The 27,981-nt window shown below is 47.3% G+C and overlaps 1 protein-coding gene across 8 annotated transcripts in view; it reads left to right on the top strand.

Annotated features, from left to right (window-relative positions):
* Window positions 1-27,981, top strand: part of RBM33 (RNA binding motif protein 33) — a 107,623-nt gene that overhangs the window by 47,570 nt on the left and 32,072 nt on the right. For 6 of the 8 annotated variants that reach the window (XM_070480298.1, XM_070480368.1, XM_070480261.1 and 3 more), the window contains 6 exons: window positions 1,702-1,984; window positions 6,933-6,991; window positions 23,378-23,510; window positions 23,858-24,201; window positions 25,382-25,654; window positions 27,071-27,358. In XM_070480298.1, coding sequence (XP_070336399.1) covers window positions 1,702-1,984; window positions 6,933-6,991; window positions 23,378-23,510; window positions 23,858-24,201; window positions 25,382-25,654; window positions 27,071-27,358 — 1,380 coding nt within the window. The remainder of the gene's footprint in view (window positions 1-1,701; window positions 1,985-6,932; window positions 6,992-23,377; window positions 23,511-23,857; window positions 24,202-25,381; window positions 25,655-27,070; window positions 27,359-27,981) is intronic. The other 2 variants (XM_070480328.1, XM_070480467.1) reach the window with 1 other exon arrangement.

Here is a 27,981-nt window from a genome sequence, read left to right as displayed (position 1 = left end):
GTGAGCTCCTCTTTCTTGAGCCTTTCTTGAGTGTCTGAGGTTGGGGTGTAGTCCCTGCTCTCCCAGCAGGGCCCCTTCTCTCTCTCCTGTCTCTCTGGCTGTGTTGTTCTCAGGCCGGTTTCTGATCGGAACTCGCACTCGGCAGCACTGTCCTCCCTGCCATCTGCTGTCTCTGCGTGAGTCTGCTCTCTAGCCTGTGCCACTTGCCAGTGCAGTCTCTTCATTTCCTAGCTGCCCTGGGCGTCTCTGCATGGCTGTTGCCCAGCCCTAAACTCCCCTTGTTTGGGACATGTGGTTTCCTTAAAAGTCCTTCACGCTGTCGAGTGAGTGGCCCCGCGCTGTGCGCTTTCCCAGTTGAGTTCAGGTTTAGTTTAGCTGTCCCTCTGTCAGTGCGGTGTCCGTGCGGATTCAGTGCTGAACGGGGTAGAAGAGACTGCTTCACGCACAGCTGTGCACGTTACAGATACCAAGTGTCAGAGGAGGGAACAGACTAGTCTCTGGGAGCTGGTGTACCACGGATAGAGAAGTCCTCCCTGAGGAAGAATAGGTTAGACAAGGTCGTCTACACTTGGGTTTCAGAATTCTCAGACCACGGCTGTTTCTTTCATTCAGCTCCCGGCGTCCATAGCCTGTTAAATGGGCCGTCTTCTTCTGTCTCCTTTCCCCTTGTCTGTCGCACACTGTTAGTCGTCGTCATCGTCAGACACTGTAGAGCCTCCGGAACTGAATTCAGAAGCCTCTGAAGTCTGGCATCATCCTGGGCAGTCAGTGCACAGGATGCCCTGGCTGGTAGTAGCCTGCTGCCTCTGCCGCTGTGTGCGGCAGAGGATGAGTTCTTACAAGCAGGGCTTGTGGAACCAGGTTCTCTGCTCCTCTGCTTGATCTTGTAAGAGGAGGGTCACGACAAGGGCCGGCTTCATAGGCTTGTTGAGGGTGAGTTACTCCACATACAGACCTTTCAGCGCATGCTTAAGACACCGGCGGAGGGGAGGAGGCCCGGTACTCTTGAGGTTGCTGCTCTGGTGGGGGTCTCCTTCTCTCAAGACTGTTGCGCTGAGTAACCCCGAGATCCTTGACCGCATCCAGGGTGTGTGTTCCCACTCCTGCGCCCTCCGGTCTTCAAATGCGGCTGCAGCCGTGCTGGTCCCCATGTGCGCCTCCTGGCGTGTGTTCCGCCTCTGCTGCTCTCAAGTGATGCCATTCCACTCCTTGCCTAGCTCCTTCCTCTCCTTCCTGGTTCAGAGGCCACCCTCTCAGAAACTGCCCCTCCCCTCTGGGAGCCCTTCACCCTCTCTGCAGCCTGCTTTCTAGTGGGGTTGCTCCTGCACTGCCCGCCCATCTCATAGGCTTTCTGGAGGAGGAGTGAGCCAGCCCAGGCAGCTTGTGCTCCGCCTGTAGCTCTTGGCTCGTGGTGGGCAGTTCTGATGGTTGACTTGCAGTTTTTCCCTTTTGGAATCCACGCATCGTGTTTGGGGGCTGCGGTCTTCCCTCCTTGTCCTGATGTTGGCTCACGTCGCTAGACAGTAGCCCTAACCGTGAGCAGGCGGAGCAGCTCATTTATCCTGCTGTTGTATACAAGTTGTTAAAATAAACTTACTTCTGAGTCAACTCTTACAGTGCAGTCAGTGTAAAATCTGTCAGGCGCTGGCATTTTTCCTTGTGAGCGTTGATTGCTGTGACTTTCTCTCTTGGTGGTTTTAGACGTACTCTCCAAGATTAATTCCTCCTCCACAGCCTCAGCCACCGCCGCCGCCGCCGCCGCCTCCACAGCAGCCGATCCGCAGTCTGTTCCAGCAGCAGCAGCTCCAGCCTCTGCTGCCCCTGCAGCACCCGCACCACCCCTCCCCTCCACAGGGGATGCACATGCCGCCCCAGATCGAGGCCCCCCGGGTGATGATGACCCCTCCTCCTGTGACCCCGCAGCAGCCCAAGAACATACACATCAACCCTCACTTCAAAGGGGCCGTGGTGACGCCCGTTCAAGGTACGTGTCTCCTTTGCTGTGGTCAAGTTCCAGGAGACTATGGCCAGACCGTCTCACTTGCAGGTCCGTAAGGAAGCTGTGGGCTCCCGAGTCTTTCCCCACCGCTCAGATGCACACCAGCTGGCGAGCCAGGCCCCTTTCTCAGCTGTGTGTCTCCTGCCGCGTTCCGTGGGGGTACCGAGAATACACGCAAAGGTGCAGCGTGTCAGAGGCCACTGTGGTGGTGTCTGCCTGGCGTTCCTCGTCAGCTCCTGGTGGGGCTGAGTGCGAAGGGCCTGGCCCCTCAGCTTCCACTCATGGTGCTTCCTTTGAGTTCTAGAGGGACACACCCGTCTTTTCGTGGTCAGTTCTGATGGCATGATCACGGACGCACGTTCCTGAAGCGAGACGCTGCTCTCCGTGGTGTTGGAGATCTGTCGGTGGGCACGGTGGTCAGCGCTTGCTGTGGGTGTTGTCTAGCACCTTAGCAGCGACAGTGAGCAGTGAACGTGATAGATGAGAGCCCCGTGTGGCGCGTTGGGGAACGAAAGTGCCGTGCTGAGGAGAGCAGGGGGAGCCTCTGTGGCAGCGGGGGCCAGCTGCACTGCGAAGGGAAGACCAGAGGGACAGGAGCTGCTGGCGTGCCTGTCAGGGGAAGCGTCTTCCAGGTGGGATCAGCTGGTGCACAGGCGCCTCTTTTGATGAGGGCTGTGCCTTTTGTATTCCGGTAACTAAAGACAAACCAGGAGACAGTTAGTGGAGTGCAGCGGTGGAGAGAAATGTGGAACCTTGTCATGTGAGACCTGGGAGCCGTCCTGAGAGCTTTGCTTTTGTTCCAAATGAGCTGGGCTGTGAGTAGAGGAGTCTGAGCACAGGAGTAACATCGTCACTGTGTGTTTGGCAAGGATTGTTCTTGCTGCTGTGTTGAGAATGGGCTTGTGAGGGTGGCAGGAGTGGAAACCAGGTATTCAGCTGGGAGCTAAGTGCAGTGATCACGGTAGCCTGGTAGAGGCTTGGCTCAGGGTGGCGGCGTGATCAGGAGTCAGAAGCCGGGTGTGACTCAGGACGGAGCTGATGGCTGAGCTGTGTGTGGGTGGGAGAGAAGAGACTGAGCTTTGCTGAAGGGGCTTGCCGTCACTGGAGAGCGCTTGAGGCCGAGCAGGCTTCAGGGGAAGACCACGGGCTCTGTGCTGGAGCTGCGCCTAGGCGCGAGGCGCGCGGGTCTAGGGCGAGGCCCCTGCAGAGTGTGCAGGGGGGGCCTGGTGCGAGGCGCAGGCGGGACTCTGCTGGCGCCTGGGTGGCCCTGGAGCCCGCGCGCAAGACATCCTGTGTCGCCGTGGCGAGCAGCCTGGGGCACGTGCCCTGCCAGGTGGAGGTCTGGAGAGGCCGGAGGACGGGGGCCGGCGGGGCCGGTGCTTGGGTGGCTGGGGACGGCCGGGCTGCAGGTCGAGGGCCGGGCCCACAGCTGCGGGGTCTGTGGGGTTCTGACAGTTCTGTGGTTTTGGTGATGTGGAGGCGGCACATGCCTCACTGAGGTGGGCTTTAGAGGGAAGGGGGTGCAGGCGTGGGAGACGATTGTATCGACAGGGATGAAGAGTGTCTTGCCAAGATGGAAGTTGGGGAGCAGGAGAATGGGAGTGCTGGGCAGCCCCAACACCCCTTGGAGCTGTCAGTCATGAGCTTGGAGAGACATGCCCGCCTGCACATTTTTCTCCAGCCACACTCACCTTTCTGCGTCAGGTGTCGCCTCGACAGCGTTGGGTTTGCTGGAGTCAGGCTGTTGGCGAAGCAGTAGAGGAGGTGTCTTGCTCACGCAGGAGGCTGTGGAGTGTATGATGACAAGGGGCCAGGAGGCGTTTGTGGGGTCCTGCCGTCGGGAGGTTAGGGTCATGGAGGGAGTGAGGCGGGAAGGTCGAGATGGCGTCGGGTCATGGAGAATGTGCAGGTCTTGGGGGCTGGGGCAGCTTTGGAAGCAGCAGCATCTCGCCCAAGACCTCAGATGGGGCTGGTGTGGGGGACGGTGAGTGGGGAGCTCAGCCAGAGATCCAAGAGCAGCTGTGTGACCGGGCCGTGGACCGCACCCTGGGGCCCTGGGCCTGGCTGTCTGATGACCCGAGATCCACGTCTGGGGTCTGGAAACAGCAGTGAGGACAAGAAGGGGGTCCCATCCCTGCTCCAGAGCCAGCAGGGAGGCGGCTGAGGGAGGGAGACAGTCTCATCCTCTGGGAGAGTTAGGTCTCCATTAGACCAGGGAGGGGAAGAGGGGGCCGTCATGAGTCTGCTGGTGGTGAACTTGCAGTTCCAAATGGTTGAGCCATTCCAGAGGTTGAGAAGAGGCCTGAGATAGGACTTGGAGTTTGGGAGAAAGCCAGGGTGTGGAGTCACCGTGAAATTGTGGCTTTGAAGTAGTTCAGACAGTATAGCACCCACCTGCAATGCAGGAGACCTGGGTTCAACCCTGGGTCGGGAAGATCCCCTGGAGAAGGAAACAGCAACCCACTGCAGTGTTCCTGCCTGGAGAATCCCATGGACAAAGGAGCCTGGTGGGCTGCAGTCCGTGGGGTCGCACAGTGCTGGACACGACCGAGCGACTGACACTTGGAGCAGAGGGCCACGGGGCAGTAGGCTGGCCGTGGGCGACAGTGTCCGCGTGTGGCTCTAGGAGGTTGCTCTTGTTTTATATGTGCAGGAGCGTCAGAGTCGGGTCCGTGCAGGTTCCTTGACTGCCTTTTGTGTGTCCCTCCTGTGCTAGAATCACTCGCTGGCCTTGCCCTGCTCTGAGCTCCAAGGGCAGGCGGCATGGTGGCTGCGTGTACCTTTGCTGTCTCCGCAGCTGACGCACTGGTGGCCCGTCTCCTTCAGCAGCTGTGGGTGAAGGGGGAGCACGACTCAGTATGTGGCCCCTTCCTGAGCCGTGCCCCCACACTGCATCTCATTTGTGGAAACAGTGTTATGATGTCAGCATCTGTTATTGTGAATTTCCTTCTAAAATTGAATGGGAAACTGGCAGTTGATATGGTGCACAGATTTTCTTTAGCTTAGTGAAAATAAACTGTGTTAGAACCACACTGTGGGAAAACTGTAAGGAGACTCCAAGCTGTCCTCCAGGCAGGAAAACAGTGGGCCTTGCTGCTCAGTTGCCACATGGGTGCAGAATGCCAGCCTGGCACCCTGACACTTCTGCCTGACTCAGCACATCCAAGGTCAGTGTTCTGACGAGAGTCTCCAGCTCGTAGAACCCACTCAGTGTGCTCTCCTCTCAGAGCCAGGCCCCTCAGTGCCCTGTGTCCCTCCTCTCTAAAGTGCCTTTGATCTTGAGGACCCTGACGCCTCTGCTGGGTATACACTCAACACCACCGTTGAAGCAATTGTTTTTCAATACTAAGTGAATGAGCTTAGTTAAATAGAAAGCCACTGTTGTTTTTGAGAGAGACTGCTTGTCTAGTTGTCTCCTGAATGCAAAAGATAGAGTAACCCAGTGATTCTCAGCTTCACACAGTCAAAAGGTGTTTTAAAAAATTAAAAAGATGTATGCACACCTTTGTCTGATAGTACCTGCTTTCTTTCCAAGGATGAAGAGTGTTTTATCATATTGTAATCAACCAGTTTTGTTGGAAATTTAACTTGTTTTCCAGGTTTTCAGTATTAAAATTGAAAACTTAGTCCATTAATTCATGGGACAGTGTGGGATATAAACATTAAATGTAAAGAGTTCAAGGTTCAGCTGGAATGGTCTCTTAGCATTACAGGTTGTAAGTTGTCACTTGTTCACAGTGGAGGAGGAAGCAGGTAGGTAGAAATGTGATCTTAATTAGAAGTCTAATGTACTGATCTTTTGCTTCATCATAGTAAAAAATAGTTTGTCTTAGTGCTCTATTTTAAAAATAATTCTGATTGACTTTTAAGCTGTATTACTTCTGTGGTGCTGATTTACCAGAACTTTTTCAAATTAAAATTAAATGCTGTTATATTGTTCTTGCTGAGTTCTCCATGATTATCCCTTTGTGTCTGTGTTTGATCTTCTCTTGTAAGCACATTGGTCATGTCGGATCAGGGCCCCCCCCCCCCCCCCACCTCATTTTCCCTCGATCTTTTCTTTAAAGGTGCATTTCCACATGACCTTCCAAAGTCCTCGTGATGAGGACTCCGGGGTGTGAAGTTGAGAGGGGGCTGCAGTTCAGCCCTTGGCACCTGGCCGTCCGAGATCTTCTTGGACGTGTCTGGCAGGACATTTTAGTGGAGGGAGTCGCGTGCAGCCATAGTGGTCACTCTTGTGAGGGTGTTTTTTTACCTCCCAAATCAGAATCAGTATAAGGCTCATGTATGAAACAGCTTAAACATGCAGGGTGTGAAACTAGCACCTGGCTTTTTCCCTATTTTTGAAATTATTTGACTACTGTTCTTCTGGTAAGTTGATGGAAATTGTGCTTCTTAAAGATGACACATCTCGGCTTAGCAGGTTGTCGAGTAGATTATTCTGTGTTACAGCACAGAATAACCAGCACAAATAGCCAACACAGTGTATGTGCATTTTCTTTTCTCTGCCCCCTTCACTTCGTCTCCCGCCTCTCTTCCTCATGATCCTAGAGGATTTGGATATAAATTTGTGTTTTATTGGCATCGGAAAATGTAACTCGGATTACATAACCTGGATCACCTGCATATAGATGTCAAAAAGATTTCTTACTGTAGAGGGATTAATATCTTCTTTGGTGTGAAGTTTTTTATTTCTAATTAAGAATTTGCCGTTGAAATGGAAGCGTCTGCTTGTGCTATTGTGCACTGAGGACAAAAGTTCTCTCCCCTGTCCCTTTATGGAATTGTATCAGTGCACACATGCAGCCTTTGCTGAAGTGTAAACTGAATGTATTGTGTGTATTGAGCACATGGTGTGTATTCCGTGTGATGTGCTCCTCTCCAGGCGGGTTCTGGGTGAAGTCAAGTGTAACGAGTGGTGTTTTCCTCACAGTGCCCTTGCTGCCAGTCCCGAGCCAGCCGAGACCTGCGGTGGGACCCCAGAGATTCCCAGTGAGTAGCAGCTGCTCCTCCTGCTCTCGTAGGGATGAGCACACGTTTACCAGGAAATATTAATACGGCAAATACAAGTGGTTCCAGCCAAATATAAGTTTAAGGATTTGTAAATATTGACAATAATTTTTGCAGTGGAAAATATTTGTTAAAAGCTTAAGGTCAATGGATTTTTGAGAATAGAATTAATTTTGTTTAACTGTAAAATTGTTGAATCAGGATCATCAGTAGACTGCCTTTTGTCTTAAAGAATATGAATTTTGATTTTATTATTGCCTTATGTTAGGTGAGGAAGGGCCTTTATTATCTGTGTGTGTGGAGCCATGTGTGCACTTGGCTAAGTGTGAGTGTGTGTATGCAGTTTTAGGGAGTAATAATGAGATGTCTACTTGTTTAAAAAAAAACTCTCAAAGGTCTTCATGAGCCATTGGTTTTATATGTTAAAAATGCAGGTTTTCTTTTTAAAGCATCTTTAAGACACCCCTCCCCCCACTCTCTTATTGTTTCCATAATTTTATCCATTCTTCTGATAATGTTTTAATTAGAAGAAAAATGTCCATTAAATAGTTATCTGTTTAAATAAGTAAATTTCATTTTATTTGACTTTTTGGTTTGATTTGTAGTTAGTTCATGGTTTTATTAAATCAGTGAGAATGTGTTCTAAGAACAATTTGAGGGAAAAAAAGGACCAGACCATAACATTTTAGTTTGTATATAAAACAGATGTAGTTTTGTTGATGCTAAATAATCTGATTTCCTGGGAATATCTAAATGACCTGTTTGACCCTAGCTTTGATCCTCAGTAGCTACTGTGTTTATGTGGGTCATAAATGAAAGATCTCAATGTGTAGTGATTATTATGATTATTCAAAAAGACAGTATTGGATTTAAAGGTTCAGAGTATTTTTTAGGAGCCTTCTTCATTTGTAGTTAATCTTTATGACATAATATTGTTTCTAGAACTGATTCTTACTGGTTTCTTATGCTTTATTAGCTAATTTTTAAAAATTAACCGATCAAGTTCTAAAAACTAGTTATTTTAAAAATTAGATGACATTTATTGAGTACACATCCTTATTTGAAATAGTTGTCTAAATAGTTAAGATTTATTACTTGAATTACTCAAGGATAAGTATGTGTGATTTTAATTTAACTGCTAGTTATTATAAAGCACTAACATTTTAAAAATGTACTTTTTCTTATTTTCAGGGTTGTGAGATTTTGCATTAGAATCATAATTGATTTTTTGTTTATATTTTATTAGAAATGCAAAGATAAAATTTGATGAAAGCAAATGTAGTTTAAAATTACAGAGGTTGTGTGTAAATATGAAATTAGAATAATCATTTGCAGTTTTCATCTACTTATAATTTCAGTTGTGCAAACAATTATATCTGATACTAAAAGAAACCTTGTATTACTTGAGGACATTACAAAGAGGATAATAAAATAATTTCTCTGTGAGAAATTAAACTAAAAGTTACATAATACCCTGAGGGTGGTAAATATTACTGAACTGCTCTTGGAGCAGTTTTTGCAAGGTGTAATGTTTTGTTATTTTTAAGGTGGGTTATGTGTATAGGTGATGGGAAATAGGCTTGAGATCAGTCACATGTATGATATAATTTGAGAAATAGTTACTGCCATTTAACATGTATCTTTAAGCCCCCAGTACTGGTTCTTAAACTGCGTGCTCAGTCGCTCAGTTGTGTCTGACTCTTTGCGCCCCATGGACTATAGTCCGCCAGGCCCCTCTGTCTATGGAATTCTCCAGGCCAGAATACTGAAATGGGTAGCAATTCCCTTCTCCAGGGGATCATCCCAATCCAGGGATCGAACCTGCATCTCCTGCATTGGCAGGCAGATTAAGTTATAATAAAGGTTTTTTGTTAAAGTTCATCAAAATATTATTGGGAAGGAGACTAACCCTAGGCTGGCTCCTATTGTTTTATGTACACCAGATTTTTTTTTAATTTTAAAATATCTTTATGAGTATTAATTTTTTTATAATTTTGAAGGTTATTTTTCTTTTACAGTTATTACAGAATTTTGGCTATATTCCCCATGTTGTGCAATACATCCTTGAACCTATATTACACCCAGCGGTTTGTATCTCCCACTCTCCCACCCTTATTCCATCCCCGCCGCCCCCTGCCTTGTAACCACTGGCTTATTCTCCATATTTGTGAGTCTGCTGCTTTTTTGTTCTATTCACTAGTCTGTTGTGTTTTTTAGATTCCACATATATGTGATTTCATACAGTGTTTGTCTTTCCCTGTCTGATTTATTTCACTTAGCATAATAGTCTCCACATCCACCTATATTGCTGCAGATGGCAGAATGCTGTTTTTTTTTAATGGCAAAGTACTGTTCCATTGTGTGTGTATGTATACACATCTTCTTTATCCATTCATCTGTTGATGGACATTTAGACTGCTTCCAGTCTCGGCAACTGTAAATACTGCTGCTATGAACATTGGGGTGCATTTATCTATTTTGAGTAACATTGTTTGTTTCCTTTTCTACTAATAGATTCTACTTTGTTTTTAATCAGTGTAGATGAGGTTTCGTGACCGTTCAGTGAGTCTCTCACGTGCTGAATGTTCTGCATAGTGCTAGTCCTTGAGCCATAAAGTGCATGAGCACGGCCCACGCAGCCCGGCTGTGTCCTGAAGAGCGAGCCCTGCTGGGGCTTAAGGAGGCGCCGTGGCGATCTTGTCCTGGTGGCGGTGTGCCCTGCGCACTCTTCCTTGCTGCTTTTCAGTAGGCGAGCTTACTCTTTATTTGTTAAACTCAATTTTGCTTTGTAAAGTGGCCATACACACACCAACTGATAAAACAAATGTCAGGCAACCTAGTTTCAGTTTCATCATAGGGTCTGTTTGAATCATTGTGCTTTCTTGGTACACAGAGAAGATTAGAATTACAGAATGTGTCAGGGGAAGCAGAGTTCATTTTGATCTCATCTTTTCCCCCGCCTAAACCCCTTTCGTAAGTTTCCATTGCTCTGCTCCTGGACAGCTTCGTACGCTTACTCGTGTTGTGTGAGAAGTGGATTCTTGTCTCTACAGAGGCCCGGTCATCCTGCACTCGGTGGAACCAGCCTGACCCCAGACCTTGTGTGCTCAAGTCCAGATAATAGTTGTTCATCAACTATAGTTGGTGTGTGCAGGGATGTGACTGTGAGCTGCCTTGCTGTTTGTTAGGCACCTGCGTGAAAAGAGTATAGAGAAGGGGTGTATCCTTTAAGTTTTTACCTTTGGTTATTTTCAGGGACATACATGAATTTGCACAGTAGGATTCCATAATCCACATTTAATTGTACAAGAATTCAGGTCTACTCAGATGACTAGAGAGTAAAAAAGGGAGACAGTAGTTGCAAGTAGCTCTAGGTTTCAGATTTTAACAGGATTAGGATACAGTTGGTATTAATGTGAAGGTATTCCTTCTCTTGTCTCTCAACACTAGTAAACTTTACTTTCTTTTGTTCTTAAAAATACTTGTTTTTGGCTGAGTCTTTGATGGTACGCACAGGCTTTCTCTAGTTGCGGTGAGTAGAGGCTTCTCGTTGCAGTGGCTTCTCTTGTTTCGTAGCGCGAGCTCTGGGCACACAGGATTAGTAGTTGCAGCGTGCAGGCTCAGTAGTTGTGGCCTCAGGCTCTAGAGCAGGGGCTCACTCGTTGTGGCACATGGGCTTCCCTGCGGCTTGTGGGATCTTCCCAGACCAGGGATCGAGCCCACGTCCCCTGCATTGGCAGGGAGAGTTTTAACTCCTGCGCCACCAGGGAAGTCCTCAACTTTACTTTCTTAATAGTCTTTTTTGTTGGACAATTTTGTAAAAACTTGAGAATTCTCAATTTAGAACTAGTGTGCCTAGAAACTGTAGTAAGTGATGATATCTCCAGTCTTATGATTAAACAATTATGGAGAACTCTAGGCGCCTGGCGTGCTACAGCCCGTGAGGTCGAGGAGCTGGACGTGACTGAGAGAGCACACACAGCTATGCTTAATGTAGCAGTACTGGTATCTTAACTTCCTGTTAATGGATTCTATTTATAGAATTGAATAAGTATTTTCTAAAAACAAAGATTTGAATGTCAGAGTAATATCATAAGAGAAGGATTCCTTACTTTTGATCATTTTAGAACTTACTACTTAAGCTCTCAGCAGTGAGCTGGCACTTCTTTTGTCATGTTAGTCTCTGCGTCCAGATGGGATTTTTCCTTCATTCCTTCATTTATGGAATTTAGTGAAGTGCTTTGTAATTTGGGTTTCTGTCTAAAAATTAGATTCATGTATTTAATTTTAGTTACAGATATAGCCATTAGTTCTTTCTTCTCACTTAAGCTTTTATTCCCAGGAATATTTTATTTTTCAGATCAGAATTGTGAGTCTTTTTTTAAGCTATAATGTATCTCAGTTGATAGCACACATCAGAGAATGAATCTTTTTCATGCTTACTTTCATATCAGAATATTAATCTGCTGAATGTAAAATGTACCTTAGAAATAATGACTGCTTACAAGAGCGGACAGACACAGGAAGAAAGCATGTGCTCAGGAATTCAGAGAGCCTGTCGGTCCCTCCTCCATTTCAGCTCCTTCTGTTCTGTCCAGTCCTGCCACCTAGCCACCTACCATCCCCCAGTCCACTCCAGAAGCATTTCCTTTCCTGCCACGGCCTTTGAGTGGAATTTCACAGGACACTGGTGGTTTTCTGTTTTGTTTTTGCAGGGGAGTGGCGCTGGGGAGACTGGTTTACCTTTCTGCAAGTAGGCTTCTGTTTTTGTGCCTATTGGAATTCTGTTTTAAGTCCCATTGTCTTTGTTTTACACATTAGTTTAATAAGTTTCTCTTTCCACCGAGGCTGTTTCTGATGTTTTTGTGGTTATTAAGTCTTTTCCTTATCCATAAGTATGGCTATCCATTTATGTATTTGTCCTCAGATTTATTTTTAAAAGTTTGTCCACTTAAAAAAGTAACACTGAAGTGTTGATTAATATTTTCAAAAGTGTTGCTTTGAGATTTTGCTAATGTAATTTGTTTTCAGTGTCAGATAAAGCATACGGATAAATTTTACGTAACTCACATTGTGAAGATTCTTGACCTAGGCTATTTTAAAACCTATTCATTCATTCATTTTGCATTGGTGTTTCTGTCAGTGCTGGTATTTCAGGGTAGCTAGTTAAATAGTGAGTAATTTGGCTGCTGAATAATTTCCTAGAGATCTTTGTTTAAATTGAAAGTAAGTTATGTTTAGAAAGGACTAGCATGTGGATGTGAATTAGTCTTCTTAGTGATTCCTTTGTGAGGTAGACCTGATGCCTGAGGTGTTTCAATTTGTGTCTCCTGTGTGATTACAGCACCTCACAGGTAGGTCTGACTGCACTGTGTTTCCATGGAGCAGGGGGCCTGGTATCGGGTGGTGGTGATTGACACTTCTGGATGTGTTTTATATGGCGTTTCATGCAAATCATGTTTGATGAGACTGCTGCATCAAATTACATTTCTCTCTGATTACAGCCCTTGCAGACGCGAATCCAGACTTTCTTCCATCTAGGAAAAAGAAGTCTTTCTTTTGAACCCTCACTGTTTTTACAACTTGCCTTCAGTGCCCTGTAATTACTAGCACTTATGATGGGGAAGTCATGATGGGCATTTTTTCTGATCAGATCTGTGAGTAGTAGCAGGCAGCTGTGGGAGGAGACTCTTCCCACTGTCAGACATTGTCAGGCTTGCAGTGCGAGAATGCATTTTAAAATGCAGGTGACATAATACCCAACATTCTCCATTTGCTAGTGGGTTTCTGATTAATCATGATTACCATACATTATCATACCATCAAATTTAATCATATCAGTGAATTCCCATCTGCAGCAGTAACAGGAGCAGCTTAGCACTGTGGTAACAGCTATTAAATATGGTGGCTATAAAACTGAGCGCCCTGTTGACTTGACTTTCGTGTCCTGTCAGCGTGCATTGTGTGTGTTGGGTGGAGAGCTGGTGATGGGAGTCCACACCCATAACTCGAAGGCAGGGAATACTCAGGTGTGCTCAGTCTGAACTCCTTGTGACCCCATGGACTGTAGCCCATTTCCCAGGCAAGACTACCACATTGGGGTGCCATTTCCTTCTCCAGAGGGTCTTCCTGAAGCAAGAATTGAACCCTCATCTCTTGCATCTCCTGCACTGCGCAACCTGAGAATCCCACAGGAATACCCAGAGATCGCCAAGTCAAGCCATTAAGTCTCAGTGCAAAAACCGCACTGTTAAAGTGTGATACACTATTTTATTTAGTTTTGGGCTAAGTAAGACTGTAATGTTGAGTTGAATACCTTCCATAAATCCTCTGAGATATGTAGTTCCATTGTAGAGTAGACTTAAGCTTTGAGTATGACTTGCCTATCTGTGATTTAATAATTAAGCCAATGAAATACAATAGCACAAATTTTCAAAGTCTTAGAATGACTTCTGTGCAAAGAAAATCTCTGTCCTATTTTTACTGATTTGTCCTGCAAAGCATACCATTTTTTAAATTAATGTTATTTTTCCTGGAGTCCTTGAAGAGCCATAGTTCTGTTCAGATAAATTTCGAAAGTGACCTTATTTTAAAGTACATGAAAGTGCTTCTTAGAAAAGATTAGAGGTTTTTTTTTTAAACTTGTAAAATTTAGTCCTTTTGATGCACAGTCTGATCTTTCACAGCTACACAAGGGAGTGCCATCACTGCCATTGACAGCAGTTCCGTCACCCCAGACGACATCGTGTGCTGCCCCTTGTAGACAGCCCTCTCCCCGCCCAGCCCCTGGCTGACCCTCATCTGGCTTCTCCTCCTGAGAATGTGGGTGCGTGGAACCACATGCCTGGCTTCATTGTGGGTCTTGCTTCCTGCATGCAGCGCAGTGCATTTGAGACTTGTTTACCCTTCAGTCACAACAGCAAGGGGCCGTCCTTTCGTACGGACCAGCAGTATTCCCCTGTGCAGATGTACCCCCGCTAGTCTGCCCAGTTGATCTTCCTGGGGCATGTACTAGTGACCGGACAGTTAGTGGAAAATGAAGAATATCATTGAGTAATTAAAGTATTCCAGATTTTGCGCAAAGCTTGCATTCCCCAACCATAAGAGGGTATCATTTTCTCCACTTTACAGATAGAGAAACTGAGTCTTGGCAAGGGTAAAAGGCTCAAGTTCACATAACTGGTGCAGGAGCTAGGATTGGAACCAGGTCAGTGTGAGTCTCTTGATCGTGCTGAACCTTCTCCTTTTCTCTGTAAATATTAAAACACAGCTCAGTAAACCGGAGAAGAATAATTGCATCTGGTAAGTCGAGTCATAACCATAATGCGTGAGACTGTACTTGGCAGGAGTGCTGCAGTGGAGGCTGTACTGTGTATGGTAGGGCCTGTCCTTGGCTGAGCTTGTAAAGGAGGGGTGAGATGCAGGGGTAAAGAGTTTTTCATTTTATGAAAAAGAGTAGCAAATAGTCTTCAGTAGTTCCTCAGAAGCAGTATTTTGTACTGAAGTTATAACTGTGTTGTAACTTGTGCTGCCTGCTCCTGCTTGAACCAGTAATGTTACCATGGCGCATACAAGTTCCTGTGGTGGCCCCTCACCCCAGTAGGAAACCTAGGGCTGGCTGCTGGGGTATGGTGCTTCAGGATGTTTAGAATGCATCTGCAAATAAGCAACTACCTTCTAGGAAAATGAATGTAGACATTCAAACAAGGTATAACCTGAAAGAAAAAAGAAATCGATGGCAGATACTGAAATAAGAGGATTAACATTGTGACAGTGGGCTCTAATTTTAATTGTGTTGGGGGTCACCAGTGGTCTCTATTGCTTGCATTTAACCCATTTAATCAGAATTAACTGAGAGGCATTATTTAGTATCTGTTGGTTTCTTATATAGTTCTTTGCATTTTAAGTGAGATTAATAAATGAAAACACGATGTAGCAGCAGGCTGTAATTTATTGAAAGATTCATGAAGTTTCAATGACATTGTTAAGGTATTCAATTAGTCTTACTAAAATATACCAACTGACCCTTTCAGGGAAGCTGATAAGTCACATAATAGCTGTTAGAACCTCTTTATTCTTTGCATTATACGATTAACTTTGTGCTAAGCAATTTATGCAAAGTTTTCATCTTTTTTTCTTTTTTTGTAACCGAAGTTATCAGTTCTTCCTGAATAGGATTAACGTAGATAACATCATATAATTAACAAGAGATGCAAAAAGGAAGTACAATTTGTATAAGAATTATATGAGGGAGAATGATAATTTCTTACCTTGGACTTTTAGAGGGATATAAGAGAAAGCAGAACAGAGCAGTTATTTGAAAAGATTAAGGTAGCTTTTTCTTTCAGTTGGTCAAATGACAATAGTACTAGAAATTCTGTTAAGTGAGGTATTTACAACTCCTTAACAGTCTTAAAATAATTCTGCATTTGCTAGAGAGAATTTATTATCCTTTTTACTTGTGAAATGATAGACATTATTGAATGAATATTCACATCAAGAGAATGCCCGCCTTGGGAACCATGGTATCCGAGGGATGGGTCCCAGGAGAAGCAGTGTGTGAGAGGAGAAAGCACTTTAAAGCCAGGAGTCTGACAATGTGGGTTCATGTCGTATTTATTGACGGTGTTGTTGTTATTCATTTGCTCAGTTGTGTCTGACTGTTTGTGACCCCATGGACTGCAGCAAGCCAGGCTTCCCTGTCCTTCACCATCTCCTGGAGCTTGCTCAAACTCATGTCCATTGAGTTAGCGATGCCATCCAACATCTCATCCTGTCGTCCCTTTCTCTTGCCCTCAATCTTTCCCAGCATCAGGGTCTTTTCTAGTGAGCTGGCTCTTGGCATCAGGTGGCCAAGGTATTGGAGCTTCAGCTTCATATATTAGTCCTTCCAGTGAATATTCAGAACTGATTTCCTTTAGCATTGACTAGTTTGATCTCCTTGCAGTCCAGGGGACTCTGGAGTCTTCTCCAGCACCACAGTTCAAAGGCATCAGTTCTTTAGCACTCAGCTTTCTTTATAGTCCAACTCTCACATCTGTACAGGACTACTGGAAAAACCACAGCTTTGACTGTACAGACCTTTGTGGGCAAAGTAATGTCTCTGCTTTTTAATATGCTGTCTAGGTTGGTCGTAGCTTTTTTTCCAAGGAGTAAGCGTCTTTTACTTTCGTGGCTGCAGTCAACCATCCACAGTGATTTTGGAGTCCAAGAAAATGAAGTCTGTCATTGCTTCCACTGTTTCCCCATCTATTTGCCATGAAGTGATAGGACCGGATGCCATGACCATGATCTTCATTTTTTGAATGTTGAGTTTTAAACCAGCGTTTCACTCTCCTCTTTCACCTTCATCAGGAGGTTCTTTAGTTCCTCTTCGCTTTCTGCCATTGACAGTGTAACTTTGGCTAATTCAGTTTAGTGCTGTAAACCTGAGTTTCTTCATCCCTTAAAGGAAAAGTGATTGGTTCTGCTGTATTTATGAAAAATACAGTTGGTACTAGATTTATCAGCCAGGATGTGAATGAGGCTGCATGTAACAGACAACTCAGTTAATAGTGGCTTAGCAAACCTGGTGTCATATTTTTGACATAAAAGAGAAAGTTCTTCTGGGTTGGTGTAGAAGTTCTTTATTGTTACCTCTGTTGGTATCAGTTCTGTGTTGTCATTTTTTCCCCTACCCAAGTTTCAGGCTGAAAGAGGAGAAGGGGCAGGCGGCAAAGACGTGTGTCCGCTGAGGCTGCCCCACCCAGCAGCCAGCTTGTCTTGTCTCAAGGCGGGTCTGGTGATCTTGCAGCTGGGCACCCTGTTGTCCTTCCGTTACTGAGCTCGAGGTGAGAATTTATACTAGGGAAGCAACTCACAGGCTTTTCCACATGGATAAAATTCATGGCCAGAATTTAAGATGTATAAATAGAGAAAAAGAAAGTGACATGTGTATTCAAAACAGAACAGAAAACAAGTGAGGGAAAAATGGCATTGTGAGCTTAATGATACCTATTTGTTAAAGTATTTTATAAAGCCGATACTGGTGACAGTCAGCAGCTTTTGGGACCTCTGAGCTGAAAATGTTTCTGTTTAAATACCCAGACTCCAGTTCTGTGGGCCTTTTGAGGCGAATGGAGGCAGTTAGGGGCCTGCATGTCTTCCCAGCTCGTCTCTCCCTCCTGTCCAGCACCGGCTGACATCGCCAGAGAGGGAGCCCTTGTCCCTGTGGTGTGTGTTGAGTATCAGCCATTGTCTGTCTTTCTGAATCATCTCTTCCCAATTCTGCTTCCACCTGGCTCTCCTGCAGGTGTTTGTCGTCCTGAAAATGGGCTTCTTCCTGGTTGGACACAACTCATTTCTCGTTAAGCTGGCCCTGTCCAGGGGTGGCCTCCCTCGTTTGTCCTCCTCAGGGCGGCTTCCTCCCCTCTGGGGCCTGTGTGTGACCTGCCATGACCTTCCCTGGCACCCGCTGCCCCCACTGGCTGTCCTAGGCTCCCACACATTGCCAGTGTCCCTTAGTTTCAAGGTTAAGCCCACATAACCCGTTTCCATTGTTACTCTGTTGAGCCTCTTCCAAAGGCAGAGATTTCCTTGTTTACTCAGCTTGAGTCAGCTGTTTCTTTCTAAGCTGTAGATCGCATCTGTGGCCTTCTCTCCTTTTATCAGTCTCTCAGGTTGAACAGATAAGCACCACTAATTTGTTTCGCCTGTTCAGGCCGGCAGTGGAATCTCCATGGCTGTCTGACTTTTGCCTTTAGTACTTACTGTTTTTCCTGACTCTAAAGCATGCACGCATTCTCCCTCGATTACATGCCCGTATGTGACTGTGAGACAGTGAGACAGAGAAGGGGTTAAGAATGGAGGTCCGTGCCCTTGCTGCTCACAGCCAGCAGTCGGCAGCATCGTGGCTGAGTGTCCGTGTCTGTCCCTGGGGTGAGGCCCAGCTCCCGTGTGTTCCCGCCTCGTGCTCTGTGCCGGGTGGGTGAACGTTCAGAAGAGCTTCATGACAGAGCCCTCTGTAGTGTGGGCAGCAGAGCCTGGGGGGGTGAGGGGCTGGGAAGGGCACAGGGGTGCGGCACAGGAGCGGTGCAGCCAGGCTGACATGGTTTCGGGTCAGAGGCCCCCGCCCTGGCCTGACCTCCAGGGGTGGGGCTGCGCAGTGTGAGTCCGACCTGAGTTGTCCATCCTGGGCAGAGTGTATGGCTATGGCCGGGAACCCTCGGTGACTCCACCATCTGCCAGGGTGGCCCGGAGTGCCCAGCATGGGAGCGTCAGCTGGAGTGGGCTGACTCCACAGCCCTGAGCCCTCAGTGGCTCACCTCGGGCAGCCCCTTTCTCACTCAGGTCCCCCTCTGGGCATCTTCCTCCGGCCCCTGGGTCTCTCTCTCCAGCCCCGGCAGGTGGGGAGAGAGGGAGGGTTATCTGTGGGAGGTTGTCTTTGACTGAGCGGGCCTGCAGCCAGCCCCCATCACCTGTGCGCATGCGTCATCTGCCAGAACGTGGCCGCGGGGCCATGTGGCTCCAGGATCGTCATGTGCCTTCCAGGGGCCTGGTTCTACGCTGGCTCTGCAGCCGGGAGGAGGGCGCTGGCCTGGGCCCTGCTCCTTCACGGCCGTGTTGGAGAGTACCCACCCACCTCCCACCTCCGTCTCTTTCTGCAGGGAAGGGTCTTCTTTTCTAACCGTAGGGAGGTGGTTGCAGGGTGAGGATGTGCGTCTCCAGGTTCATCTCACCTTCTCTCTAACCGTACTACATCATACGTGCGGGTCACAGCACGTTTCTCTCCTGAAGTTAGGTTGGAGGTGCAGGGGCTGGCGGTCTTGGCTCTCTGTTCCGACTGCCCTGTCTCTGCTCCGGATACACCAGGCTCAGGAACCTTGGGGCCGCTTGCTGGCTCCTCGGCCAGCATGGTCTGCCTGCCTTTCTCTCCTTCCTGAGGCTCTCAGCCGTCCCCTGACTGTGCTTCCTGGCACCAGGTGTTCGGTGTGCTGTGGTGTTCTCGATGGGCTGTGGGCTTGGCTTCCCTCACATTAGAGGGAAGCTCATCCCTTGAGCTTCTTGCCAGGTGGTTCAGCACCTGGGAAGGGCCCGCCTGTCAGTGCAGGAGACGGAAGCTCCATCCCTGGGTCAGAGAGATGCCCTGGAGGAGGAAATGGCAACCCAGTCCAGTGTTCTTGCCTGGGAAATGCCATGGACAGAGGACCCTGGTGGGCTGCAGTCCATGGGGCCACAAGAGTCTGGCATGACTGACCAACTAAGCACAGCACACTGTGATTGTTAACTATATTTATAATAAGCTAATACAACTCTAATGCATTTGTTTATGGTGGAGTGCTGTCTGTAGAAGTGCCATGGAAGGGTGAAAATGACAGGCATGATGAGCTTTTGCTGCTTGCTGGGTACTCCTAAGTGCTTGCATGTACTTCGTCTTCCCCCTGTCCTGTAGATGAGGAAACCAAGGCCCAGAGCGGTTTGATGGTGGGTGCTGGGCTGTGAGTGTGATTGTAATGGGAGGGCTGGGAGACACGGGCCGAGACTGTCAGTCCAGCACTGGAGTCCACTTTCTCCGTCACTGATGCTTTAGGCTGGAGGATCATTGGAAGTTAAAGTTCCAGGTGACACTACTGATGCAGAAAGAATTGTGGGGCTTTGTTCCGTATTGCTAAAGAACACCTGAATGCTTCTGTATATGCTGTTAGCGTAGGGATGGTTAGTAAAAGGGAAGGAGGTTTGGGAGGGAGATGGAAATCACAACTTGAAGATTCCAAGGGGGGCCAGATTTATGACCCAATGTGTGTTCAGTTTAATATCAAAAGTTGTCCTTTGAAGTTAGAAATATTCAAAATAATCTCCCAGGAAATCTGAAAGTGCTTAGAGACCCTCAGGCAGCTTGAAATTTTTTGTGAAAACTAGCCACATCAGTCTCCTCTGAGCTCATTCTTGTAACTCCATAACTGCTTCCTTTTAAGAAAGGCTGAAGGGGCTGAGGAGAGCATGTGTGCGCTGATCTCCGCCTCTGCAAAGTGAAAGTAAAAAAGTAGCAAGCTTCCTACTTACTTACAGTGGGGAAAGCCAGTGTGTTTGTCCACCAGCACTTTGCCTAATCTCTGTCATGAGAGAACCTGTTGGGCAGACTTGAAATGACCTGTGTAATGGAAGGAGAGAGAAGGCTATAAAAGCCCTGTTGTAGCAGCCACATGATCAGTGTGTTCAGAGCTTCATCTGCAGGGGTGAGGCTTGTGGCTCTAAGATGCATTTGCAAACAAAATGCAGAATTTATAAATAACCGCAGATGTCCGAGGAAGCCTGAGTGTTTTCCCAGCATGATGCGAGCCTGATAAGAGAAGTGGTGTGAAGTATTGGGACTTCACTGTCAGGACAGAAAAGTTAGGAACTTCTTCAAGATTCTCTGAACTGTGAGCAGAATCAGGGAAGCAAGACAGAATATGCCATTGCTGGCCTCTGGGGAGCTGAGCGGAGGCGGCAGCTCTGGAGTGATTCTTCTGCATGTGGGGCTGAGTTCCGCCTTCCTGGTGTTGACGGTACAGCCAGCAACACTGCAGACCTCGTGTGAAGTGAGCTGGGCTAGGTGGGGTGCGGGAAGCCCTGGATGAGGGACTCTGAGAACAGTGCTTCTGAACAATGGAAGTTAAGCTTTGTCTTACTTCTAGTGGGGACCAGTGAGAGTTTTAAGTTAGTAATAAGTTCCCATGAGTGATGCTGCTTTCCAGTGATTCATCCGAAACAGCACTGAAGGGGTGAGTGGAAATAGCCTTACAGGACTGTCTCTGTGTCAGAGAATGCTTTTTACTTTTCCCATTCTTCTTTCTGATACATCTCTCTGTCCTCTTTTGTCAACTCACTAGCATAACAGTGACTGATACAGCTAATGAGATGTGAGTCCTGAAGTAGTTCAGATCGAAAGCTTGTCAGCAAATCAGTAGTGTAATAGTTCCAACTGCTGTTGTAGTTCAGCATGTTGTTCCTATTTTTTATGTGAAAACTGGCCAAACGCAGTAACAGAATGAGAATGAAAATTTCTAACAAGTAGACTGCTGCTAAAAGTTAGCCTTGAGCACATGATTCATGGCAGAAAATTCTCTGGATGGAGGTGCAGCTGGGGAGGAATCCTGAGGGGTGGGAGGATGGGAGAGTATTCCGGGCAGTGGGAGGGCTGGCCAGGAGCAGGGAAGCTGTGAGGGACGCTGCTGGGCCCGTCAAGAGGAAGTGGAAGCTTAGAGGGGGTCTGACGAGGTGTGTGTAGAGCTCCACCCAGCAGTGCTGGGGGGTCTGTGGGGATGTGGGCTTGGGGGCTTGCCTTGGCCCAGGTGCACACAGTGTCTCCTGGAACAGTGTGGCCCCAGGACAGACCACTGGCAGGAGAATGAAGGAGGGACAGGGAAAAGGAAGTTTCTGAATCAGGGGCTTCTGACAGGGCTCACATTTTGGCTTAAACAGAAGCACAGAGTGAACGTTTTCCTGAAGAAATCAGGATGTGGACGTTTGTATAGAATGCGATGGTTTCCAGAATTCATGTTTTGCATAAAAATTGTAAACTGTGATTTTCATGTCTGAGTTGGGAAAGTGTCATTTTTAGAATCCCCAGATTTAGTCATTTTGATGACTTTTATGCGTTGAAACTTCCCCTACTACATTTTAATTTGTTTTTCTTGGGTGCTGAAATCTATGATTTAAAAATAAAATAGAATGGTGTCACGTGATTGGATTTCCTTGGCTGTGAAGCAGGGCACGTCCCTCCCCTCTCACCGTGTGTTGGTGAGCTCAGGCGGGCAGGGCTCCGCACGGGGCCCGACGGGCAGTGCGGGAGCCGGGGCAGTGAGGCCGTGGCCGTCACATCCGTTCCCTGCATGTCCTGCCTGCGAAGCAGATACTCAGGTTGGCTTCACAGAGTGACTTGACCCCTGTGTAGATCTCTGTGGCCGCCGCCGCTGCACGGCAGGAGTGTGCTGGGAGTGCTGGGAAGTAGGGGGGGTTCTCTCTCCCTCGTGATGGCGCCCAGATGCGAGCCTTGGTGCTGACTCCGGTGGGCCTCACTCGGTGGCCGGCTCTCCCACCACGCGCCCTTGGGGCTGTCAGACCAGCTGGGGAGGCAGGGCATTGACCCCAGGTCCCAGTGACAGCCCCAGGAAGCCCCCCAGGTCCAGCCCAGGTGTCTCACGCCCCCTTCTCAGCACACAGGTGGGCCAGCCCGAGTGAGGGCCTTTCCTGGCACGGCAGTCCCCCTGCCAACTACGGCACTTCCACATCCACGTGGCTTTCCTGAAGGCCTCTCGTGCTGTCTGCCCCGCCAGACCTGCATCCAGGCAGACCCTGCCCTGGTGACCTGATGCAGGCCACATACACCGGCTTATACGTGATCCCACATTTAGAAAGACTAGCTAGTTGTATTAGTAATAAAAGGACAGGAAAATCATTAGAATTTCAAGTTTATGGAAAAATGTGATGTTTTTTAAGTTGAGAAATAATAAAATGTTATTAAATGAAAGTTATCTTGATGATAGTATATATAATTAATGAATTTCTGGAAAAATAAGTAGGAAAAAATGTGGGGCTTTCTCAAGTAAATGTAGTTTTTTAAAACTCTGTAAATATTTGAAAAACCAACTGAAAAATGACTTTTTAAGAATCGAGATATAGTTGATTTACAGTATTCTGGGTGTATAATACAGTGATTCAAAATTCTTATAGATATTTCACTTAAAGTTATTATAAAATACTGGCTGAAAAAGAAGTAATTTTAGTTTTTGTTTTTTTGGTAGAGTTCTACTAGTAACATGTTGTTCTTGAAAAATGGTAATCTGCAAGAGTTTAGAATTATTTAGCCAGTGGAATCTGACTGTAGTATTTCTTTTGTAGTAATGTGGTTTCTTAAACATTTTCACATTTTCCTGTTTCATCAGAGGTGGCTGGTTTTTGTTACAGTACACATTGAATTTCTTTTTCTTTTGAGGTGATAGCTGTGGCTTATGGTTGTGTCGGAAAGGTAGCAGAGAATAGCACATTTGAGAAGATAAATGTCAGGAACGCTGGAAGTAGACATTTAGTCTTTCAGATTAATGGGCAAGAAGGTCAATAATTGTGTGGATTTCAGTAAGCTTAAAAATAATATTCTGCTGGTTCTGTAGTACTGTGCAAACATTGAATTAATTTTTAGGTGTTGCATTTTGATGGTTGACTGTTTAATTATGGCAGAGATATACAGAATACACCTATTTTGTAATATGAGGTTATACATAGATGGGAATGGGGCTGCAGGAGATCAGTTACTTGGTGTTTTCAGAGGAAAACTGGAAACACATTGACCTTTTTGAACATGACCGTTTATTTCCCCGCCTTCCGTCCTGTTTTCCTGTTGTTCCTTAGGGCCCTCCGGAGTTCCCGCAGCACACGCCCGGCCCCGTCCCTGGCAGCTTCAGCCAGCCGCCCCGGCTCCCCCTTCAGGACCAGTGGAGGGCCCCGCCCCCACCCCAGGAGCGAGACCCGTTCTTCCTGGGAGGTAACGAAGGGGTGGGGGCGGGGCCGGGCCGCGCGGGGCTGTGCTTTCAGCCCTGCTCAGCTCCCAGGCGGGCGCTCACACCATAGCCCTGCCTGTCATGTCAGATGCCAAAAGGGGACATGAGTGCATCTGAAAGGTGCAGATTTCCTGTGAAGGAGGACATCATCTGTAGAAAGTAACTAAGGAAGCAGTTCTAGAAACACATAAGCAAAATACAGAATTCTTTTCAGACGCTCACCCCCAGGCACCACTGGTTAACTTTGGTCCTTAGTAGGACAGTACATAAAGCTGATGTCTGCAGAGTGTTCTGTGTAACTAGAGGTAATTAATGTTGCAACTCCCCTCAGTTTCAGGTGAGCCAAGGTTCCCGAGCCATCTCTTCCTGGAGCAACGAAGTCCCCCCCCACCGCCGCCTCCTCCCACGCTCCTCAGCAGTGGTCACCCTGTGCCCACGCCCAGCCCCTTGCCCTTCACCCAGCCCGGCCCAGCGTTCAGTCAGCAGGGGCAGCAGCCTGTGTTCCCCAGAGAGAGGCCCGTGAGGCCAGCCCTCCAGCCGCCGGGGCCAGTGGGGCTCCTGCACTTCAGCCAGCCGGGGTCCGCAGCCACACGGCCCTTCATCCCTCCTCGCCAGCCCTTCCTGCCGGGCCCCGGACAGCCCTTCCTGCCCACCCACACGCAGCCCAGTCTGCAGGTGAGTGACTTGTGTTTCAGAATCCGAAGGACAGGCTCCACATTGTCATTCTAGTCTACTGAGATGTGGAAAGTGTTTAAAGAAAAAGGCTATTAAACTTAATGTACTCTTGATTAAGACAGCTTTCTTAATGTTGCTTATTTTCTTAACCATAGGAAAAATGGAGGTAGTGATTGTCATTTTTGGGGGAAAGGAAAAAATTCAGTATTAAGATTTTGTAAAGGATGTTCCATATACTACTAATAAAATTAGGACATGTTTTGATAATACCTTTGCTTATCACTGCGAGATTCTCAGAAGGTTAATAGGAAGTCAGCTTCTTTGTCAGATCACGTTCCTGCAGTGTGTAGTGGGGAGAAACCGGTTGCTGCTGCCTCATTATTTGAGAGATTTGAGTGCCCTCTGCTGGTGGGTTTTTTCATCAGCTGCTGGAGTCTGCTCTTACCCAGAAGGTTTCATCTCATATTTTAAGTTTACTGTTAAGGTGTGTAATGATGATATGCTTGAACCAATTATATAGAAACCACATAGAATATGTACCTAAAATAAAAATAGGTAAATGGTTATTTCTTAAGATGTTAAAGTAAGATAAAATGTTTCTTCCTAAATTATTTTATTAAAAAAATATACTTTGGGAATTCCTTGGTGGACCAGTGATTAGGACTCCTCTATTTTACCGCCACAGGCATGGGTTCACTTTGGTTCCACCATCTAGAAACCTGACGTTAGGGTGACGCATTTCTCAGTCTTCTGGTGCTTGCATCCTCGTGATGCTTTCTTTCCCCAGTTAGCTCCTTATTGCCATCTCTCGTGGTGGTGAACATTACCTGGCTGGTCCTAGCTCAGGCGCTCATTGATTGCTTTCAGCACTTGGGTGTTAGAAACAGTGTTGCCGAGAACATCCTTGAGACTGTGTTTCCTTCCTTCTTAGTTGTTTCCTTAGGATACATTCCTGGAATTTCAGAATTTGAGGGGTTAGAGCAAATGTAAAATGCCAGATAGTAGCTTTTGGCTTATTACTGCCTTTAAGGTATCATTCACCTTCATCAACCAATCTAAAATGAAATTTGAGTGCCACTTGAAGTTTCTTCTGGTGTTGGGATTTTTAGGGAAGTGGCTGCACTGGAAGGTGAATAGTTCACACGTGGTAAACTGTCCTCTCTCTCTTTTGCCCGGGAAGGGGCCGCTGCACCCCCCGCTGCCCCCGCCACACCAGCCGCAGCCACAGCCGCAGCCGCAGCCCCCGCTGCAGCCCCCGCTGCAGCCCCCGCTGCAGCCGCCCCCGCCGCACCAGCCTCCACACCAGCCGCAGCAGCACCACCACCACCTCTCCGTGCCGCCCCCGCCGCTGATGCCCGTGGCTCAGCCCCAGTTCAGGCCTCACATGCCGGCGGCCCAGCCTCAGCCCAGCAACAGCCGGATGCAGTGCCCCCAGCGCCCGGGGCTGCGGCACGTAAGTGTCCCGTGTCCTCAGCCGGCTCCGGGGACAGCTGTTCTGGCACAGGACTTTGGTGTATCTGCCAGTTTCTGTGGTGATAGATGAGGTTATTGATTGACACATAACTTTAGAAAATATTCTTGGGTGATAGTCATCCTACCTTTGCTAGTGGTTTATTACTTGGTACCAAGATTCTCTCTAACTCCTTGGGCAACTAATGCAAATGTAAGTGCATTCAGAAAGAATTTATTGAATATCTTTTGTTGTCAGGTGTTACTCTAGTTCCTGGCAATAGAGCAGTGCACAAAAGAGACACATTTCCTGCCTTCGTGGAGCTTAATCATGGGGGAGAGCCGCATTGATTCAAGTGCTGTCAGCAGATGTGTGGCTTGTCAGGCATTGAAAGAGGCTAGAAAATGCGTGTTGCTTTGAAATTCAAAGATTAGTCATCATTACTATCTTGTCCCCCATTAGATGCACGCATGCTAAGTCACTTCAGTCATGTCCGACTCTTTGTGACCCCATGGACTGTAGCCCACAGGCTCCTCTGTCCATGAGATTTTCCAGGCAAGAATACTGGAGCGGGTTGCCATTTTCTTCTCCAGGGGATCTTCCCCACTCAGGGATCGAACCCAGGTTGCTTCCATTGCAGGTGGATTCTTTACTGTCTGAACCACCAGGGAAGCAACGCTGTGTTTTTCTTTGAGTAACATTGAGACTAAAGTGATATAAGAAATTGGAAAGGATTTCTAGATCTGGAAAGAGGGTGCTTTGCCACCTGGACTTCATCTTACGAGGTTAGTGGCAGACGATGCCCCCGGCCTTGAGCCGTGCCACCTGGGGTACCCCCTCCTTGGCCTCTGCGGATCTGCACGCTCCTCCAGGTGTGGGGTCTGTTGAGAATCTGGAGAGCGAACGTGACTGACAAGTGTCCTCTTTGATGAAACCTTTGGGCCTCTTTCTCCTCCAGAGTGTAGTTTTTTTTAGGGCACTAGCTTAATGTTTTGTTCCTTGTTCTACCTGGAATTTAGGGCCCTGTTGACCGTGGGGGTCAACAGTACTGGCACCGTGGTCAGTACCGGGGTGCCAGTAACCCAGCTGACTCCTCATGCAGGAGGGTCCTTGTTGCTCTGTTGATTCTGTTAAAAATGTCCCAGTCCTGTAAGGCACCTACTGCAGTCATCTGGTGTAATGTCCATAAAGAGGAAACTGTCCGCCTGCCGGCATGACGCCTTTCCCAGCCCCAGGGCTTAGCTGTAGGGTATGCTGCTACATGGAGCAAGAAACATTTATGTAGGAGGAGAATGTTTACCAGTGGGACAGTGTCTGCCTCCCAAAAGAGAAGTCACTTACTCAGTCAGAATTAATCTAATGTGCCCAGTTTCTTCTCCTGAGTTTCCAGTTGTAATTACAATTTTTTTCTTGTGACAGAACACTACTTCTCAGAATGTAACCAAGCGACCAATGCAGCAAATGCAGCCAACTGCTCCGAGAAATAGTAATTTGCGTGAATTACCGATCGCGCCGTCGCACGTTATAGAGATGAGTACCAGTCGCTGCTCCTCCACACCTGCAGCTCAAGTGAAACCCATCACGAGCACGTCTCCGCCCTCGAGGCCCGGGGTGGGGCCCAGGAACACGCAGGGGAAGACTGAAGGGAGAGTCAAGCCGCTTAGCCCTGTGGGTCAGCCTAAAGAGGAAGCAAAGACAGAACCAGAGGTGGGGCTTTTTTTTTTCTTTTTAATTAAAAAACAATACTTGGTCTCAAACAGGGAGATCTTATAATCAACCTTTACTTCTTAGGTAGAAGGTAAGTACTTATAACCTGCTTAGAACACACTTAGCATCCAGTGTGTTCTTCCCAGAATCTTCCCACTTTGTTTTCACCGGCTCCTCCTTGTAATCTAACCACCATATTCATAGAAGATAGTTTCATTCTCACTGGCCCTGTCTTAGATTGTGTTTATGTATTTATATAGTTGCAGCTGTATGTTGCAGAATCTGCAACAGAATATCAGGATCTGATACAGATCTGATACAGAATATCAGGAATCTTAGCAGACTGCTTCTCTAAAAGGCCCAGAGGATAAATATTTCTGGCTTTACAGTCCGGATGGTCGCTCAGAATGACTCAGCTCTGCAGGTTTAGCACAGAAGCGGTTGTAGACAGTTCCTACATGGACGGGCACGGCTGTGTGCTGTGAGCACTGGGCCGAATGTGGCTCATGGCCTGAGTTAGCTGACCTCTGACATGCACTCTTACGTTCCTGCGACTTGTTCTGCTTTTACACTGTGAACTACCAGAAGGTAGGACCAGTTTTACTTTGGACCTTTAGGTAAGT

This window comes from Odocoileus virginianus, chromosome 1 (genome assembly GCF_023699985.2).
Source record: "Odocoileus virginianus isolate 20LAN1187 ecotype Illinois chromosome 1, Ovbor_1.2, whole genome shotgun sequence".
Classification (NCBI taxonomy): domain Eukaryota; kingdom Metazoa; phylum Chordata; class Mammalia; order Artiodactyla; family Cervidae; genus Odocoileus; species Odocoileus virginianus.
The sequence above is the reverse complement of the archived record's forward strand: the minus strand, read 5'-3'. Positions and strand labels throughout refer to the sequence as shown.